The 19453-nt window shown below is 45.4% G+C and overlaps 1 protein-coding gene across 2 annotated transcripts in view; it reads left to right on the forward strand.

Annotated features, from left to right (window-relative positions):
• Positions 1–19453, forward strand: part of ME3 (malic enzyme 3) — a 200944-nt gene that overhangs the window by 163095 nt on the left and 18396 nt on the right. For both annotated transcript variants that reach the window (XM_050941335.1, XM_050941326.1), the window contains exon 7: positions 9140–9249. In XM_050941335.1, the coding sequence (XP_050797292.1) occupies positions 9140–9249 (110 nt within the window). The remainder of the gene's footprint in view (positions 1–9139; positions 9250–19453) is intronic.

The following is a 19453-nucleotide window of genomic DNA, read 5'->3' on the forward strand; positions in this document are numbered from 1 at the left end:
TACACTGATCATATGGCAGCTGTTTTTCTTAGAGGCATCTTGCACCTGCAAATAATAAAGCACGTCATGGATGCTTGCAGCCATATCTCATCTGTGGCATGTGAGATCACAGCAGCTCTCACAAGGTCAGCAGAATAGAGCAGGTCAAGCAATGGAGATGTTTTCCTCAGAAATTCTGACAAACACAAATAAACTAATTTGTGTTGAAAACATCCTCAGAATTGTGTCCAGGCTTGGGATGGACCTGATTAAACAAAACCACAAATGTATCGCTAGGAAGGAGCAGTAAACATTAATGGTGAGATTTTCAAAGCAGCCCCAGTAAATTAGGTGTCTAACTCTCATTTAATTTCAGTGGGATTTGAATACCTAAATCCCTTAAAATCCTCTGAAAGTCTCAGCATAGATAGTACCTGTCCTTGAAAATCATTCCAATAGTGCCAACTATTGCAATTTTATTGCAAGTCATGTAATATTGGATGTTTTATGTAAAGCCCCAGTTCTTGGAATCCTGTGAGTATGTGAGAATCTCAGATATTATAATTGTTCTTGAGTTTCTAGCCCGCATGGTTACAGAGAAAAAGCCTGAAAATGTGGCCTGAGGGTGCCTGAAATCTCACAAACCAGAAGGCAAAGCAAAGGAAAATATTTTTAAAATCTCATGATTTTGTGGGGGAGAGGAGCAGACTCATGATTTTTTTAACATTTGGGGTTGGCAATATTGATTCCATTCTGAACCTTCAAAAAGTATCTTGGTGAAAAAAAGATGCAGCGTTCCATCACTGCCCTGCCATACTTGAAGGGGCAGAGAGAGAAATTAAATATTTATGGAGCATCATACTCTCTTTGCACTGTCCTCAGGAAATGTTTATTAAAGATAAAAATAGATGGAAGGAGATCTGATCAAGCCCCCACATTGGACACACACCAAACTGCTAAATTGCATGTGTCAGCTTGCTGGAGCTGGGCAGAGTTCAGGCACTGTCCCTGGTTTGGGCCTCTAGGCACACAACCCAGGAGCAGACCTCATGCTTAATACCCCTCTTTGCAGTGGGAAACCCACAGTTCAATACTCTAGTACCATCTCCCTCAAGCCTCATTAGCAGCTCTTGCGTATTCCCCAGAATCCCACCGACCGTGTGAGACTTCTGCTTTAGAGTTTACCTCTTCAGGGCTATGTGACTGTGAAAGCTGACAGACAGATTTTGCCCAGGATTCTAGAACCCAATTGCTCTTTACCCAGGTAGCACAAGAAATATATAGATATATGCAAAGCAATAAACACACCTATACACATTTCCTTGCCTCAGTTTCCTCACCACGCAGGAGAGTTCTTTGGGAGTAGGCCAGAATCCTCTCAGGATGTTAGGATCCTTCCTCATCCCTTCTGCACTTGGCTTCTCTTCCAGAATATGGAATAAATCAATCAACTAATCAATCCCACTCTCTCTCAAATGGCTGCCAAGAGACCCTCTCTTTTATAACCTGTAGCCCAATGTTTCTGAGACTGGGAGTCTTGACCCAAAAGAGAGTTGCAAGACTATTGTGGAAGGAGTTGCAAGAGTGGTGGCTGCTGGCCGAGTGCCCAGCTCTGAAGGCAGCGCCACCACCAGCAGCAATGCAGAAGTAAGGGTGGCATGGGATGGGGGAAGAGTCATCACAGCCTGAAATATATTCAAATGGGGTCCCAGCAGCACCTTTGTCAAGTGACTCCTTGATCAGCTCCATCAGGTGATCAGAATCCTCTACCAGCTAATCTATTACTTAGTAACTAACCCACCTGGGTAGACTGATCCTTCTGGATAGGAGCGAACCCGCTGTCTAAAGTGGTTCCATTTCAATGGGAGAGCACTTACGCTAACAACCATTTGTTATTGTTTTACTACTCCTTGGAATTCCAGTTCAACATGGAAGTAAAAGGACAACAGGGAAGGAAAACAAACCATACATTCAAAATGGAGGCTGCAGTCTGGCTCAGATACTCATAACCAGCACCTCAGTCTCAAACAGAATTCATAAGCCGTACATAGACAATTTCCCTTATCATCACATCTGCCTGCTATTGGAAAGGAATGTGTGCGGTAGGAAAAGATTTATGTGCCTGACACAGAAAAGAAATTGTTCAGGAGTACTTAATCTTCATGAAAATATGATCCCATAGTCATAGAGGCCTTCCCACCATTGTGATGTTTGAAGTGCTGGTTGCACAAATTATTTCTGTGCGAGAACACCATTTTTCCTAGCCAATTAATGTTAATTCAGTGGTTAGACTGGTTTTAATGGAAATAGCTTGCCTGATACTTTGCTCTAAAAATTGCATGCCTAATTAAAGATTTGCTAATCCCATTGTTCATGTAGTATTTGACACTGCATTGTGCCAAAAGGAGACCTACCACACAGTCCAATTGTGGTATTTTTCTTCAGCTCTGGCAAATGTCAGCACATGTTAAAGTGTTGTGCCATTTTGCTGATCATGACTTTTTCCCTTGCACGTGCAAAACCACTCACTTGGCAGATAATCGATAAAAGAATTATATTTGCCAGATACTTGCTATGTTATTCATTCCTTGAACATATTCCATGGAAACCCAGACTACCCCTTTTAGCTGTCAAGCTTTAGTAGAGGAGAGAAATTTGGGAAGCTTCACATTTAGGGGAGAGGGGCACTGGTCAGTGTTTTGGAAGAATTATGATATTGGGTGTTTCCTCCGTAGCATCCAGGATTGTTGTGAAAAGATTAAAAGTGCATGGAGCTTGTAACTGCTCCATCCCCAAAATATACTGTGCAACTCACAAATAATTGGCAGCAGGTTGGTGGCCTCTAGGAAGGGAATTAAAAAGATTAACAAGGTATTTCAGTCTCAGACCCTTTGAAACCTTATAGGGCAAGGAAAAGAATGTGTCCTGTTAGAAATGGGTGTCAAATCTTTCCTTGTGTGTGCTTCACTCTGTGTTTACACCGTGTATTTCCCCATTGTTGTTCTGGTTTGTCCCATTATGCTAGTAGAATACAAAAAGAGTTGATGTTCTTCAGGCTGATGCAGTATATCCATTCCAGGAGTTGGCAAAGTAGAGGTAGGAAAGTGACATATGAGCCAAAATAACTGAAGGAGGGCAACTGATTGTTCACCAGCGGAACAGATCTCTAGACCAGGGGTGGGGAACCTTTTTTGTGTAAGGGGCCATTGACCCACCAAAAAACTCAGTGGCGGGCCCCACATGTTCAACTCACCTACCCGGGTGTTCGGAGGCTTGGGGCTTCCCCCTGCAGTGGGGCAAGCCAGCGCTCATGGCTCCAGCCCCATGGAGGGCACCGAAACTCAGGGCTTCCCCGCGTGGCGGGGCAAGCCGGTGCTCGCAGCTCCAAACCCACAGGGGGGCGTCAAAACTCAGAGCCCCTCCATGACCACCAGCTCGCCCTGCCATGGGGGGGGGAAGCCCTGAGTCTCAGCCCCTTTGCCCCCCAGCAGGTGAGTTGAACGTTGGCCTGCTGGCCAGATGAAAATGAGCAAGGAGCTGGATCCAGCTCACGGGCCATAGGTTCCCCACCCCTGCTCTAGACAGTAAGGACAATTCTTTCCAAAGCAGCCCCTACGTTTGGTTGCTTCCGTTTTGGGGAAACTGATCTGAGGCATCCTGGGTCTGATTTTCAAAAGTGCTTAGCACCCCCACCCCAGCTGTAGTCCCTGGGAGCTGTGGGTGTCCAGCACCTCTGAAAATGTCTGTCTCTCATTAGACTGTGAGCTCCACAAGGCAGGGACTGGGACCTTCCCTTCTGTTTAGAAAGCTCCTAGCCCATTATGGCCACTAGAACTAATAAAACAGATTTTTGCAAAAGGAAGGATGGTCTTGTGGCTAAGGCAGTGGGCTGGCTTCCTGTGTGACCTGACACAACTCACTTAATTGCTCTGTGCTCAATTTCTTATCTGTAAAAGGAGGATAATAATGCTTCCCTCCCTTGTGAGGAGAAATCTGCTGCTCTCTGTGAGGCACTCAGATACTACAGTGCCAAGCACCAGGGAAAAGTCTTTACCTAAGTAAACAGGTGCCTAGGTATAGCCAACCATGTAAGAAAATGTTGGTCTGGGTGACTTAGCCAAGGTCACACAATGAGTCAGTGTAAATGATAGGACTAGGACCCAGTCCTGATATACAGTCTCCAACTACAACCATTACACGGGACCAGGTATCTGTAATGTGGAGTTGCTTTGTTGCTCTCCCTAACGCTAGTGACTTAGGGATTGTTTACACAGAGCCTTAGTGCATGGCAAACCAAGGTGTGACTGTACAGCGCACTAGCTTGCTGCACACTAATGGCTGCGTGGACCCTGCTACTGTGGGCAGAGTTGGCATCGAGGTTGCATGGATTCATTCTTGAGTTAGAGTTAGTATGGTGCGGTGTTTAGTTTTGCTGGTGAGAATATGCTTAAGGTTGGCGGGTTGTCTGTGGGCAAGGACTGGCCTGCCTCCCAAGGCCTGTGAAAGCGAGGGATCATTGTCCAGGATGGGTTGTAGATCACTGATGTGTTGGAGAGGTTTTAGCTGAGGACTGTAGGTGATGGCTAGTGGAGTTCTGTTGGTTTCTTTCTTGGGCTTGTCTTGCAGCAGGAGGCTTCTGGGTGCACATCTGGCTCTGTTGATTTGTTTCCTTATTTCCTTGTGCGGGTATCGTAGTTTTGAGAATGCTTGGTGAAGATCTTGTAGGTGTTGGTCTCTGTCCGAGGGGTATAGTTAAAATCACGTAAGTTAAACAAAGACTGTGAATGGCTAGCCAACTACAAAAGCAGTTTCTCCTCCCTCGGTGCTCACACCTCAACTGCTAGAAGAGGGCCTCATCCTCCCTGATTGAATTAACCTTGTTATCTCTAGACTGATTCTTGCCTGCATATTTATACTTGCTTCTGGAAATTTCCACTACATGCGTCTGACAAAGTGGGTATTCACCCACGAAAGCTTATGCTCCAATATGTCTGTTAGTCTATAAGGTGTCACAGGACTCTTTGTCGCTTTCTACAGATCCAGACTAACACGCTACCCCTCTGATACTTAAAAGTACTCTAGTGTGCTTTGATGTACTAGCAGTGTTATGTTTCAGCAACATCCAGAGATATTAGATAAAAACATTAAAAATGCTGATGCTCAAAGATTGCAACATAACAGTTCTTTGTTGCTTAGAATGCAGAAAACACAAGAACCCCAAAACAGAGAGAAACAAAGCAGGCTGCTCCCTAAAATAGAGTGGCACAACTCACAAAGCTGGCTGTCTACAACCTGATTCTGCCCTACAGAGCCCTCTAGCCTGCAAGCAGGACCAGGGTACAGGGGAGTCACATCCTACACGGGGGTTAGGTTCTGAAGTCAGTGCATAAGGCGAAAATCACATATAGTCAAATGCTCATTCAGTGGAATGGGGGGCAGAATTGCCCGCACTACAGGTACAGTATTTAAATTGTTATTTTTCTTTTTGTTTGTTTGTCTGTTTTGCCGAGTGCGTATAGTTAAAATCACATAAGCTAAATGTGCCTATGATGCGACTCCACTGTATAAAGTGGTAGCTTGTGATTTTTCAGTTTTCAATACACCACAAGCAGTACCTCAAAGCACATTAGAGACCTTTTAGTGCCTGGTAGCAGGGTCCATACAGCCAGTTAGTGCCCAGAAGCTAGGAGCACTGTAGATTTACACCCCACCTTGCCATGCACTAAGGGCTTGTCTACACTACTACTTTTGTGATATAATTTTTGTCGCTCAGGGGTGTGAAAAAAACACTGACATGGAGAACAGGGCAATGCTTTTTATAGTTCAGTTCTGTGTATTGGACTGAAAAGGGGACTGACTACAAGTGAATTTTTCAAAGAAAATGGAGATGCTTAGGAGCCTAAGTCTCATTGAAAGTTACTGTGCCTTAGGTTTCTAAGTGCCTAAGTCACTTTAGAAATGGGATGCAGGTGCCTAGTCACTTATGCACTTTTTGACAAATGTTACCCTATATCTCTTGAGGGACAGGAGAAGCGAGGAGAGAGAGAAAATTAATAGGCTGGCTCTTAGAGAGGCCAGATGGTTTATAAACCATGTCTGACCAGCCTGATTAAATTTCTCATGATGGAGTGGTAAATAGGGACAATAAATGTGCTTGTCATTGTCTCCTTGCTGACAGACATGGTAGAAATTGAAAGTAGCACAAAAAAAATCTGGGACACTCTGAGGGCGCCTGAGCCTATCCACTCAGAGAGTTGTGAATGGAGCTTTTGATGGCTGTAATCTTGGCTTTTAAACAAAGCGTGATTTGCTTGGTATCACTTTCTAGTTTAAAGCATTGGTGTCCCACTTTTTCATGTCAAATGGCAATGGCAAAAGGGAGAGACTGGCTGAGAGGTATGAATGGAAGTGCTGCTTTTGCATTGCTTAAGGTCCCAGAGAGGGTCATTTTTGTAATACCACAACAGCCATTTAACCTCCTTTGACATAACTACAGCACTGAGGTTGCTGATCGCTGCATTGCTCATTCCTCATGCTCCTCACATTGTCAGATGATGGTTATTTGAGAGAAACCCCTATTCACATTCTCTTTTATTTTACTAGTTTAGCAGTAAAGACAGGAGTCAGATGACTGTTGAAAGTTTAAAGAGATGAATAAACCTGAAATCATACTGCCGTCTGGAAAACATTTATCTACAAGTAACAACTAGGGTGACTGTAACAGAAAGAGATTAGGGGAAAAGAAGTATTTTCCTCTAATATGTTTACTTTGTGATTTTTGTATAACATGTTTGTGTTTCAATTTTTCTCAGTGCAACATGGGAGAGAGGAACATTTTTTAATGTAAGAGAATGTAGTAGTCAAATCACACAATGGTAGGGGGATCAGAGGCTGGTACAGGCAGTGATGCAAACAGCTTTGAACTCATTTCTTTCAAGCGCTTAGATTTCAAGTGGACTCTTGATGGTGTTTTTTTAACTGATATTTCTTTTGTAGGCAGGGTACTGTCTTCCTAAAGAAATAAACTGAATTAAGGGCAAAAGTTGATTTCTGTACCTTTTAAAATTGGTCAGTTCAGTATTTAACATTATCCCAAATATATATTCAATGTCCCTTATGGATGGGACTTTGTAATACTGCTATTTAGTCCTTCTGTAGTGCCTTCCCTCTGGGAAGCTTGCACAGATTCACAAACATGAATTCACTGATACTCAGAACACCCTCGGTAGGAAAGTATTGTTGTCCCCAGGGGGAAACTGAGGCAAGGAGGGGTTAAGTGATTTGCCCTAGATTATGCGACAAATCAGTGGCAGACCAGGTAATAGAACTAAGATGTCCTGCTTCCTCTGCCTTAGCCATAATTCCTTCTGTATAATCAGTACAAATGGGAAGGGGTATTGGTTGATAGCAGAGGTATTGGTTGATAGCAGGATGACTATGAGCCGCCAATGTGATACGGCTGTTAAAAAAGCAAATGCGATTTTAGGATGCATCAGGCGAGGTATTTCCAGCAAGGATAAGGAGGTGTTAGTACCGTTATATAAGGCGCTGGTGAGACCCCATCTAGAATATTGTGTGCAGTTCTGGTGTCCCATGTTCAAGAAGGATGAATTCAAACTGGAACAGGTCCAGAGATGGGCTACTAGGATGATCCGAGGAATGGAAAACCTGCCTTATGAAAGGAGACTCAAAGAGCTTGGCTTGTTTAGCCTGGCCAAAAGAAGGCTGCGGGGGGATATGCTTGCTCTATATAAATATATCAGGGGGGTTAACGTTAGGGAGGGAGAGGAATTATTTAAGTTTAGTACTAATGTAGGCACGGGGACGAATGGGTACAAACTGGATATAAGGAAGTTTAGACTTGAAATTAGACGAAGGTTTCTAACCATTAGGGGAGTGAAGTTCTGGAACAGCCTTCCGAGGGAAGTAGTGGGGGCAAAAGACTTTTCTGGCTTTAAGACTAAGCTTGATAAGTATATGGAGGGGATGTTATGATAGGATAGTTTAATTTGGGCAATTGATCTTGGATTATCACCAGATAGGTCTGCTCAATGGTCTGCGGGGAGATGTTGGATGGGATGGGAACTGAGTTACTGCAGAGAATTCCTTCTTGGGTGCTGGCTGGTGAGTCTTGCCCACATGCTCAGGGTTTAGCTGATCGCCATATTTGGGGTCGGGAAGGAATTTTCCTCCAGGGCGGATTGGCAGGGGCCCTGGAGGGTTTTTCGCCTTCCCCTGCAGCGTGGGGCATGGGTCGCTTGCTGGTGGATTCTCTGCAGCTTGAGGTCTTCAAACCAATTTTGAGGATTTCAATAACTCAGTCCTGGGTTAGAGGTTGTTATAAAAGTGGATGGGTAGGGTTCTGTGGCCTGCCTTGTGCAGGAGGTCAGACTAGATGATCATATTGGTCCCTTCTGACCTGTGAGTCTATGAGTCTATGATAATCTCATGCTTAAAACACAGGCAAGGAGTCAGCAAATCAGAGTCCAATTTCTGCAACTGACTCCCTATGTGACCTTGGGAAGTCACCTAATTTTTCTGTGCCTCAGTTTCCTCCTCTTGAAAACTTCTTTATCTCCAGGTGTGATGTTATGAGACTTAACTCATTGTCATTTCTGCAGCACATTGAGATACTCAGATGGGAGGGCTTGATGCTGTGCAAATTAAAATATATTTCCCTAGAGTGGCAGCAAAGTCTCTGGGCAGGTCTGCACTATGGGGCTAAGTGAATAATGTAGCTGGAATTGACATACCTTAGGTCGACTTATTGTGGTGTCTACTTACCTCATGCTATTGCGGTGACTTACCTTATGCTTCTTGTTCTGTTGGATTACTGGAGTCGACGGGAGAGCGATCAGCGGTCGATTTAGCGGGTCTTCACTAGACCCTCTAAATTGACCCTTGATGGATCGATTGCCACTCGCTGATCCCCCGGTAAGTGGAGACAAGCCCTCTGATTAGAGTGGATGATTTTGATGTCCAACATAGGCACTCTCAATATACCACTTCCTTGGATGGTTATCTCCACTAGTCTTTTTTCTATATATATTTTCTATACATACAGCCATGTTGTCTTAACAAAAATATTTTAGCAGATATTTGCTTCTCTTCCAGTATTGTGGAGGTTTTTATCCACTTCTAATTGTCCTTTAAACTACAGGTATGGCATGAATTGCTTGATCCAGTTTGAAGATTTTGCCAATGCCAATGCTTTCCGTCTTCTCAACAAATACCGCAACAGATACTGTACCTTCAACGATGACATTCAGGGTAAGTGCCAATGCAATCCTGACTGATTCACAGGGAAATGCAACTGAGTTCACAGGGCCATTAAATATACTGAGCTCAAATTTCTGCTGAGCCTGATAGAGCGTGCACACAAGCAATAACAATGTAAACAAAAGCACAGTAATGTATTTTGAAAAGTGTTAAATGGAGATACTGTGGATGTTCACTAAGGAAACTAAAAGCAGAATTTTCCCCAGAGAGATTAATGTGACTCTTCCAAAACCACGGAACAGAGAGAGTGACAAAGCCAGGATTAGAACCCCAGTCCCATCTCAGTCCCAGAGCCCACAGTGCCCCCCAGTTTCCCTCAACACGTGGAAGGGGGTATTGTTCAAGTTAAGAGCAGGATCTTCCTATCGCATTAGAAACTGGCAGCTCTTTTCCTCTCCTTCTTGTCTCTTTGCCTTTTTCTTCCTTTTCTAGTCCTGACTGGCACACGCAGGAGTTTCAGAGGGTTGATCTTAATCAGCTATTTACAAACAATGGGACTTGTCCTAATCTGTGTCTGAAAAAGATTGAAAGGAAATGTTGTGCCAGTACCAGTTTCACACAAGGTCTGTCCCTACACAAGGTGCTTCCCAGAGGTATCTATGTACACACTCCTTCCAGCAGCATTCTGCAGTGCTGTCTAACAGGTCCTTCACAGCGATGAAGTTCCAAGAGCGATCAGGCCCCCAGAGGGACTTTGGGGAATGAAGGTGTATGGGAGAGAGAGGTAGGATGAGCAGTCATCCTGGAAGAACCATGTTCTGAGGAGGGATTTTGTGGAGACATGTCAGACTGGGAAAGGGAGACGTGGAGTAACGGGGAAGAAGTCCAAGAAACAAAGAATAGGAGAAGAACACAGAAGGGGATGGTAGATCCATGGAGCTTGGGTGGAGTGAAGAGGACAGAGGAAGGAGGCGAGTGCAGACCAGGAAGCAGGAGCCAAATTTTGCAAGCCCTTGAGAGCCAGGACAAAGCTTAAATTTGATATGCGGGGAGGGGAGTTGTGGAGCTAGTAGAGATTAGAAGGACTGGGCTTGGCTGGAGCACAGAGGGAATGGATTGAAGAGGGGTGAGATGGGGGAGAGCTCAGTAAGCCAGAGGAGAGGGGCTCAGATGCTGTGGTGATAAGTATCTAGACAAAGTACGAAGGAGAAAATTGTGGCCCAGACAAGAGTTTTGGTGAGGGGGCTAGAGAGGGTTGGGCAGGCTTTTTTGAGATTTGCAAAGGGAAGAGTGGCAGGATTGGGTGACTGTCAGTGCAAGGGAAGAGAGGGAGGAGATGAAAAGGACATGGCAGCTCTGAGCCTGGGGGACAGGGCATATGGTGTGGAGAGCCTATCTAGGGAGAGGATTAACACCCTCTCTGAGGAGACCCCACAGTTGAGTGCCTGGGAGCAAACTCTGTATCTAACTTGCCAGAGCACCCCCTGGCAGCACTGCTGGCTTGGTTCCACTATGAAGGAAGGCAGGATTTGGGGGTGGCAATGCAGCGCTCTGGCAGTGCACAGGTATTGATTGGTGCTCCTCCGTTAGGTATGTGCAGTTGCATATGTGCATCTTTGAAGATCTGGCCCTTAGGAAATTGGTTAATAGGCAAAAATCCCCACACGCTAAAACAATAGACACTTCCCACTTCCCAAGCTTCCTGATCTCCCCTACAGCAAAGCACACAAGCTGGGGCTGGTTGCATTGTACCAGATGAGGAAGCAACTGCTCATTAATCATTTGGGTAGCTATGAGATGTGTCAGGGAAGTTAACCATTGTCTTGGGGGGTTTATGAGTTTGCCTTTTAATTGTATGTCAGACAGCAAAAGGGGGGGAGGACAAGTCCAGAAGTGTGTGACTGCATTGAAGGAAGCTTCTTCTAGGCCTCTCTACATTCAGTTACACTCACGGACTCATACTGTCTTGTAATTCTCATCCCCTCACTCATCCCCTCTGAGTCTGGCCACTGAGTCTAAGCCAGGATAACCTATATACCACAGAGGTGTAGTGCAGGTGTGGGATAAAGTGGGGGGAGTCTGACTTTAATTTATGCCCTCCTCTTTCCTACTTTTCCTGCTCTGCCCCTCTCTTCTTATCCCTTTGTAGCTCAGGGCTTGTCTACATTTCAAACTTGTGCCAATTTAACTTCAGTCAGGTTTTAAATGATTTAGTTAAACCAGTGCTCGGCCCTGTGTGTAAGCACTTTTGCTTCAGTTTAGCTCAAGTCATTAAGGAATAGATTTACTTCAACCTGAACCTGACTTATATGGATTTAGCTTAACAGTGTCCATACAGGGGCTTGCACAGGTTTCACAAAATCAGATTTAAAAACACGCTGTTAGCTAAAATGGTGCAAGCAGGCTCGAGTTGCACCAGTCCAAGCTTCTTGGCCAAAGTCACAGGGGAAATTCACCATCAATAAGTGGATTTGAATCTAAGGCCTGATAAATGCACAAGAGTTAGGTTGGTATAGCCGCGTCGGGCAGGGGTGTGGAAAAACCATCTATCTATGCTACCCACCCCAGTGTAGACAAAGCTACGTTGACAGAAGAGTGCTTCTGTCACATAGCTGCCATCATTTTGGGAGGCAGTACAGCCATGGAAAAACCCCTTCCATTGGAGTAGGCTGCATCTGCACTGCGAGGTCGTCCCGGCTTAGTAGTGGCGATGCAGCGAAACAAGAATCTGAGAGGATTAGCGGGTCTGACAAACGCCCATACTGAAGGTGTGTGAAGAATGTATAAATCCCACCCCTCAGAATCACTTCGGCCTCCCTTTCTTTGGCCGTGGGTGTCTGAGAGAAAAGATGCCATCTCTTGAAAGATTAATTCCCACCATTGTTTGGTTAACAATATTGACTTCCTGCAGAGAGTATCCTAACGCAACGCAGTGAGATTGACTCCGAGGATAAAAACCCTTCCCCTGCCCTGTCCGGCCTGCTAATGCAGAGTGGGAAGTTTGCCATGTATGTATCACAGACTGGGAAGAGGTGATTGTTTTTATTACGAAACCCATTAGCCCAGGCCTGAGGCAGGAGCTGGCTCACAGTGCCCTGCTGCGTGGGTGTTCCCCATTCAGGGACTGCTCCTCATTTCTCCCCGGGGATGATGACATCACTCCTTTCTCAGCCCAGTCTCGGTTCATTCATGGGGCAGCAGCTGGGATTTCAGCTAAAACGGATTATTTTTTGACTGTTCCTTCACCCTGTTGAAAAGTCAGGGATGCGCTGAGCAGCAGGATGTCTGACTGGAGAGGCATCGGGAATATCCTACCCTTCTGTAGTTTGTGTACTTCCCTTACCCACAGACCAGGGCCGGCTTCAGGCACCGGCTTAGCAAGCAGGTGCTTGGGGTGGCCACTCCGGAGGGGGGCGGCATGTCCAGGTATTCGGCTGCAATTCGGCGGAGGGTTCTTCGCTCCTGCTCGGAGTGAAGGACCTCCCGCTGAATTGCCGCAGATTGCGATTGCAGCTTTTTTTTTTTTTTGGCTGCTTGGGGCAGCAAAACCCCTGGAGCTGGCCCTGCCACAGCCAATGGGGAAGAGAAAGGAGACAATTCAGAACTCCTGCAGTGGAATAAACTTTGTGCACTATTGAGACAGGACTCTATATGTTTCTGCCTCATCACTATATAGAGGAAAGCACCTGTTGAATTAAGCAGGAGCCTGTCGGAGCCCTGCCTCATGTAAATCTGCCCAATTCTAAAGCTTCATGGCTACATGCCTCGTTCACTGTTCAGTCGAGAGCTTTGTCTTATTCAGCTCAGCCTTCTAAAGTGTGTGCTGAAGTGTGTGATGATCCAGTACCATCCAAACCAAAAGAAATCTTTCTGTGGACTTGAATGTGGGAGGTCTGGCTTACACTGCTGAAATTTTTGTGCATGTCTTGGAAAACGCTACACACCAATGGATTAAAGGAACAGGTCTTGCCAGGGCCCTTGCTTCAGTAAAGGTACTCGTCACATGGAACAGGACCAAGGAGCTCCACTTATTTGCTGTCCATCAAGAATATGGATGACTTTTGTGGGCTCTGATCATCTGCCATGCCCAGAGCAGTACTTAGTAGAATAGGTTGTTGTGCAAAGTGTATCCACAATTGCAGAAAAAAATTATGATGTGCTCTTGACAAGCAGTATTTGATCATGTAATTAAGGGACTAGATCATGGATATAGACATAGGGGCAGAGATAAGGATGCCTGGCTGTCCCTACTTTGGCATTTCCTTACTTTTAAGTAACTTGGATGTTCTCTCTCCATTAGTTTTTTGATGGAATAATAATATTTACTAAGATTTTTCAAAAGGGACCATTGATTTTGAGTGCTTCTGTTTCTGGGTGTCCTTATGGACAGCCTGATTTTCAGAAAGGGCAGCACACCCACCCTCTGCAAATGAGACCTCTTTAAGGTGTCTCAGGATGAAAACCCCAAATCAGTAGCCACTTCTGAAAATCTTGGCTATCTATATAAAGCAGTTGCACAATGAAACTGAAATGCACACTGTGCACAGGGATCATTTCATTCCTCAGAACTTCTTTATGTCTTCTCATAGTCCTTGGATTATAGGAGAGTGCTACTCTCAGGTCTTAGCTGAGATGAGCGGTGTGTTTATTGCAGCCCTCCCAATCTGAATCCCTCAGCTGTTTGGGTTGGACTCCAGAGCTCCATGCTGTGACCCAGGCTGAAGGCACAGGTCCACGGCCGAGTAGAATCGGACTAGTGTCTGGCAATGTGCTCTGTAATTTCAGCAGATTGAACTGTACAGTATCTTATTTCGTTGTGTCAGCTGACATGGAATATGCATTGGTCATTATGACAGGAAACTAAGAGGGAAGAGAAGCAGAATAGGAAGAGAGCACTGGAAGATATAATGCTATAAACAAAGAAAACTATGTGCTGTTGGACAGCTTCTGAACAGGGCAATGTCCCTGTAGGGACCTTCCCATCCTTCATGGGAAGGCAAAGGGGGAGATTTTTCTCAGTCCTGCCGGGATTCTCCATTATCCTGCTCCTTCTGGCCTGCTGTGCTCTGCGAGAGACGAGGCTCTGGCACTTTGCAGTTGCTGCTGCTGACTAAGGGCCAGCTCCCCCTCCTGCATCCCTTATGCACCCAGAGGTGCCACTGACTTTTATGTGGGCTGCTTATGTAACCCACACACCTCCTGGGTGTGGTGTTCTGTCCCCTCTAGTGGCACTGAGACCACTTAGAGAGAACGTTAAATAAGCCTGCTCTACAGCCTTCACTAAGAGCCGGTTGGCTTTTAGCTCATGTGGTAGAGGCTCATGTACTAAGCTCCCAAGGCTCCAGGTTCAATCTCGCCTGCTGACGACTTGGCGTCTGTCGGCGTTACACTTACATAATAGACAAGACCTCAGTGGAATGACACTGATATAGAGCTGCTGAGGGTCTGGGTCTGGCCCAATGTGTTTGATCCATTAAGCGGGTATGGAACATTGCACTTTCCCCCACACACACACCAGCACAAATTTGTGACTGTATTAAGCTTTTGTCCTTCACTGGACAGTGTTACTAACCCTGTCTCTGAACCATTCTTATGGCCCATGCTGTAAAGACCAACATAATTTGCCTTTCTATTAAGCTCCTCATATGAAGTGCATGATACAAAATCACTTTTCAGGGGAGACAAGATTTTTATATATATTAAATATATATATAAAGAACTTGACATGTTAAAAAGGTGTTTGATGCCCAGTCTCAGCACTGACTCTCCTCTTGCAGTTTTGTCCCCGGTGAGGTTGCTAAGGCAATGGATAGCAGTGGCTTCTGCCTTCCTTTGAAGTGAAGGAGGTTTAATCTCTTCAGTGTCACTGATGAGCTGGGCAGCTCTTCCCCCCCCCCCCCATGATAATTGCTAGGCATCTTCAGTGGTCCCAAACCTGTCACACTAGAGAGTGAAGGGTCTGAATTAGGATCATCTGAGTGTCAGCACGTCACTGTACTGCCAGATCGCCCAGCCTGACTGACTCCATACCATTTCATGGTTTATATTTTAACCTTTTACCTAGGTCCTCTTTGGGAAGAATAAGAGCACTCTGGTTACACTTTGAGTTTAGGAGGTCAAACTGAAAATATTCTGAGATCTTCACCTCGCTTTAATTTTGCTGTGTTTTACTTTCAATTATGTATTTGGATTGCATGTGGGACGGCTACTCTCCGTTCGCCAATAACCATCTGAATGGCAAAGGCTGCAGAGGATTAATATGAAGGAAGGTTTGGAAAAGCTGCACAGCTGGGGCTTGTTTGCGCCATGTCCATAAAAAATCACGTATTTTTGGCTGCCTCTTTCACAAAGCAGTTAAAATGGCATTTGCTATTCCCTTGTGCCTGATGGTTGGTAAGGGTCAGATTCTTGAGAGGCTTTGGTGGAGTGAACTAGGAGGAGGAGGAGAGCCTGGGTTAGTAATTAGAATTTTGGCTCAGCTGAGTGTCAGCTCCTTCCACCAGGTGCATTGGACATGGTGGTCAAGGGAGATACAAAGGCTGCTAGGGACTATCAGCTGTACTGAAGGCCAAGATAATGTGATGAAGTGGCGCACGCATGTGAGTGACTGCTCCTGTTGGATGGAATTGGAACTGCTCAATTGTTTGTCATAGGCCCTATGCAGCTAATAGCTATTGGAGATTCCTCCCCTGAGCTCAGGTGGTAGGATCTGTGCTCTTGGAGCAAGTGGCTCTGAGTTCTGCCCCACTGGCTCTGCGATGGTGTGCGGCAGAGCACCAGCTGGGTACTTCTAGAGGCCCTGGACTTGCTACAGTAGACACAGTGGCAGCCCTGCTCCCTGTGCTGCTTACTGCTGGGCTGGCTAGGGTGTGTATTTCCAGTTATTCAGGCAACTGGGTGGCCATTAGCCCCAAACTGTGGCTGCTCTATGTACCTTTCTCTCGCTTATCCATGTGTACTTAGACGTGAGGCCCATATGGGAAGTATATAAACACAGCCCAGAGGCACGCAAAGAGGTGACGTCTCTTCTCCCACAATGTCTCCTGGTGCATCTGCTGAGAGGCCCAAAGCCCTTCCACTCCTACACGCCTCTCTCCTGGGCAGGATCAGCCCCATAGTCAGCCCATCACACTGTAGTAGTTCTTCCTCTTCTCCTAACTGGTTCAGAGGACCATGGGGAAAAAGAGCAGCTCCAGGACTCAAAGCAAAAAGGAACTATTCTGCCCAAAAGTCTTGTCAGGACCCAGTGGAACTAGACGGTGGTTAAAGATGAAAGGATCGCTGTTCATGCCAATTCTTTGGGTGTCACTTAATTAACCACTAGTGTCTGTCATGCTGGAAAGATTGTGACATCAGCGCTAGACCTAACTCTCCCTTGAACTCTGATCCCATCTCTGCCTCTGACTCATTGTGTAACCTTTCCATAACTGCTTTCCCAATTTGCAAACCTGGCTAATACTTGCCTTCCCCACATGGGTGTTTCTGGGCTTAATTATTTAATGCCTGTCCAACACCTCGAAGATGTAATTTGCTGTATATAATTGTGAGGGGTGTGATCCTCTCTGCCTGGTTTTACACTAACACAACTCCATTGACATCTTGTGCGGTTATTCCTGATTTACACCAATGTGAGAGGAGAATCAGGCCTTGAGTATTTTAGCCCTCAATGAGCACAATATTCACAAATGGCCTCTGGGCTTCTTCTTACTAGACTGGCTTTGGTTACCTGTATCAGCTTTGCTTTTAGACATACAACCCCATTTTCTTTTCCTGACACTTTCTCTGGACTCCCAGGAAGGGCTCCGGAGGGCTGGTCAGCTATTTAGTGATACTCTGTTGAGCTTTCCATTCAAGATTGAAGAACATCATGATTTATGAACATTCACCCTTCTGTCTCCGCAACACCCCCCATTCCCGCCTCAAAAACAGACTTGCCAACCTGGCCCTCATTCGGTAATTACTTCAGGAAGTAGTTATCTGAAATAATGACATTCAATCTGTTTGGAAAACAGAGAGACCAACTTGCTGAAGCCTTTTTCTTGCCACAGCCTCTGGTAAGGTTTTTCCCTTTGTGGTCCTTTTGGAATTATTGCATTGATTAGCCAACATCTTACAGAAACCAGCTGTGAGCTCTCCTTCTCCACAGAGATGCTTTATTGCTTCAACTGCAGAAATTGTAATTTCAAAGATAACTATTGATCCCAGGCCAAGGTACAGTAATTTTGTTACTTGAGTAATGGGAAGGAGCTGCAGTTGGAGAGAGGAAGGAGGATTAGAAACACATTGGAGAGAGAGGAGAATTATTATAAACAGCAAAGCTGAGCAGAGTTCGGCCATCCTCAGTCATATCTGCAACTAAAATGGAGAGAGATGAGTAATGGCACGCCCTGTCCCATAGGCATATGGGCTGCTCAAAAGCACATCACTTAGCAGCCTGAGTCAGGGCACCCGTTATTAGCTCCTCTCCCGCAATGCTTAAATCCTTGTAAATAACACATGTTTAAAAAAAATCAAGTCTCTTTTGCAGCATGTTCCAGTTGCATTTTCACTGCTTTTAATGTGGGTTCACGGACACATCCAACAATAAGGGTTACTCCCTATTGGCCCCTAGATGACCACTGGGGTTTAAAGCAATTTCACATGGGCCAGAACCAAGAGAAACATGGAGTTTCTCCAGTTTCATTTCTCTCTCTCTCTCCAATATTTTTCTACATGCAGTTTCTGGACCATATCCAGGCTTCCATCACTGCTAGTCCTGTGTGCCTTATGGAGACCTACGTTGCCCTTGCACCTGCCGGAATTGTTTCTCCCCAGATCAATTGCTTTGCCCCACCTCACTGTGGTATTTGGAGTTTTGTGCAGTCAAAACGCTGTAATGAAATGGCCTGTGCATACCTTTGTCCTGAATGGAATTGGATCTGTTCGTCTCTTTGTCATAGGCCCAGTACTGCTGCCAGATACTGGAGCGTTCTCTGTTCACTCAAGAGGTTGGGGTAGGAATTCTGAATGGTCCCACTGTGTGACTCAGTGGCAGCTGAGCCGCTGTTGGTCGTGGCTTTGCTGAAATCCAGTGAACAAGCAGAACAAAACCAAAGCATTAACAAGCCAAGCGAAGTGACACCATGGGAAGGCAACACTGAAGCTAGCACAGTTTCCCTGCATTCCCATAATCTTGGGAATGTGTAAAAGTTTGCACTGAGGAAGGAGTTAATTATTCTCCTCTGCCATCGGTAATGGGCATCTCAGTGGGCAGAGACCGCTGGGTTTTCCAAACAATGCCGGCCAGGGGATGATGATTTTGTACAGGAGGAGCAAAGAGGAAACGCTTCCCACATACAGAGGATCCTCCGGTTCCTTCGTTTCCAGAGTTGATGAACTTTAGTCCTCTCTGAGCAGGACATTCAGTTACAGCAATTCCTTTAAAGACGTGGGTGTCTTTTTCCTTTCAAAGAGATTGAATCCAGAAGTTCCATATCAGGAAACAAACTGACACGAGACGTTCTCTGAGCAGACAATGGGGGATTCCTCTTTGGTACAGATCTGAGGATCTCGTGGTTTCAGAGACTCTGGCCCGAGAAATTAAATTACCCGTCTACTCTAGCTATCTCTAGGAATCATATGCTTAAATTACTGTTGCCTCTGATAAATTACATTGTAACCAGCCCATAGCTGCATGCCTAGATGCACACATTATGGTGATAGCACAGGACAATTTGCTCTGGAAACAGACCTCTGCCACTGGTAGAATCATAGACGTGTAGGACTGGAAGCAACCTCAATATTTATGCTAAGTCAGACTCGTGATTAGGTGGCAGTAGCTCTTCCATCCTGTAGGTTCGACTAGGTCTCAACTAAAAAAGTTTTGCTGGTATCACTCTACTGGTAAACCCTCCTAGTGTAGATGCAGCTTATACTGGCTGAAAAGTGCTTTTCCTGGTATTGCTCATACCGGGTTCCCTAAGCAAACTAAATAAACCAGGAAACATGCTCTTATGCTAGAATAACTGTGTCAATATAAGGTCTTTTTGCTGGTATAGAAATGTCATTAAAAAGAAATTGCACAGCCTCCAAACAGACATTACCATACTGGCAATGGTTTCTAATGGCCTAAGACACCAGAGGAAAGGATGAAATACACCCAATAGCCAGTCACACATTTGCACATCCCTATTGCTTTGATCTCTTCTTGTGTCTTTACTCTTGTGAAATATAAACTGTCTTTCTCTCTGGTTTCTCATGTCACACCCATCCCTAC

The sequence above is a fragment of the Gopherus flavomarginatus genome, chromosome 1, assembly GCF_025201925.1.
Source record: "Gopherus flavomarginatus isolate rGopFla2 chromosome 1, rGopFla2.mat.asm, whole genome shotgun sequence".
NCBI classification, from domain to species: domain Eukaryota; kingdom Metazoa; phylum Chordata; order Testudines; family Testudinidae; genus Gopherus; species Gopherus flavomarginatus.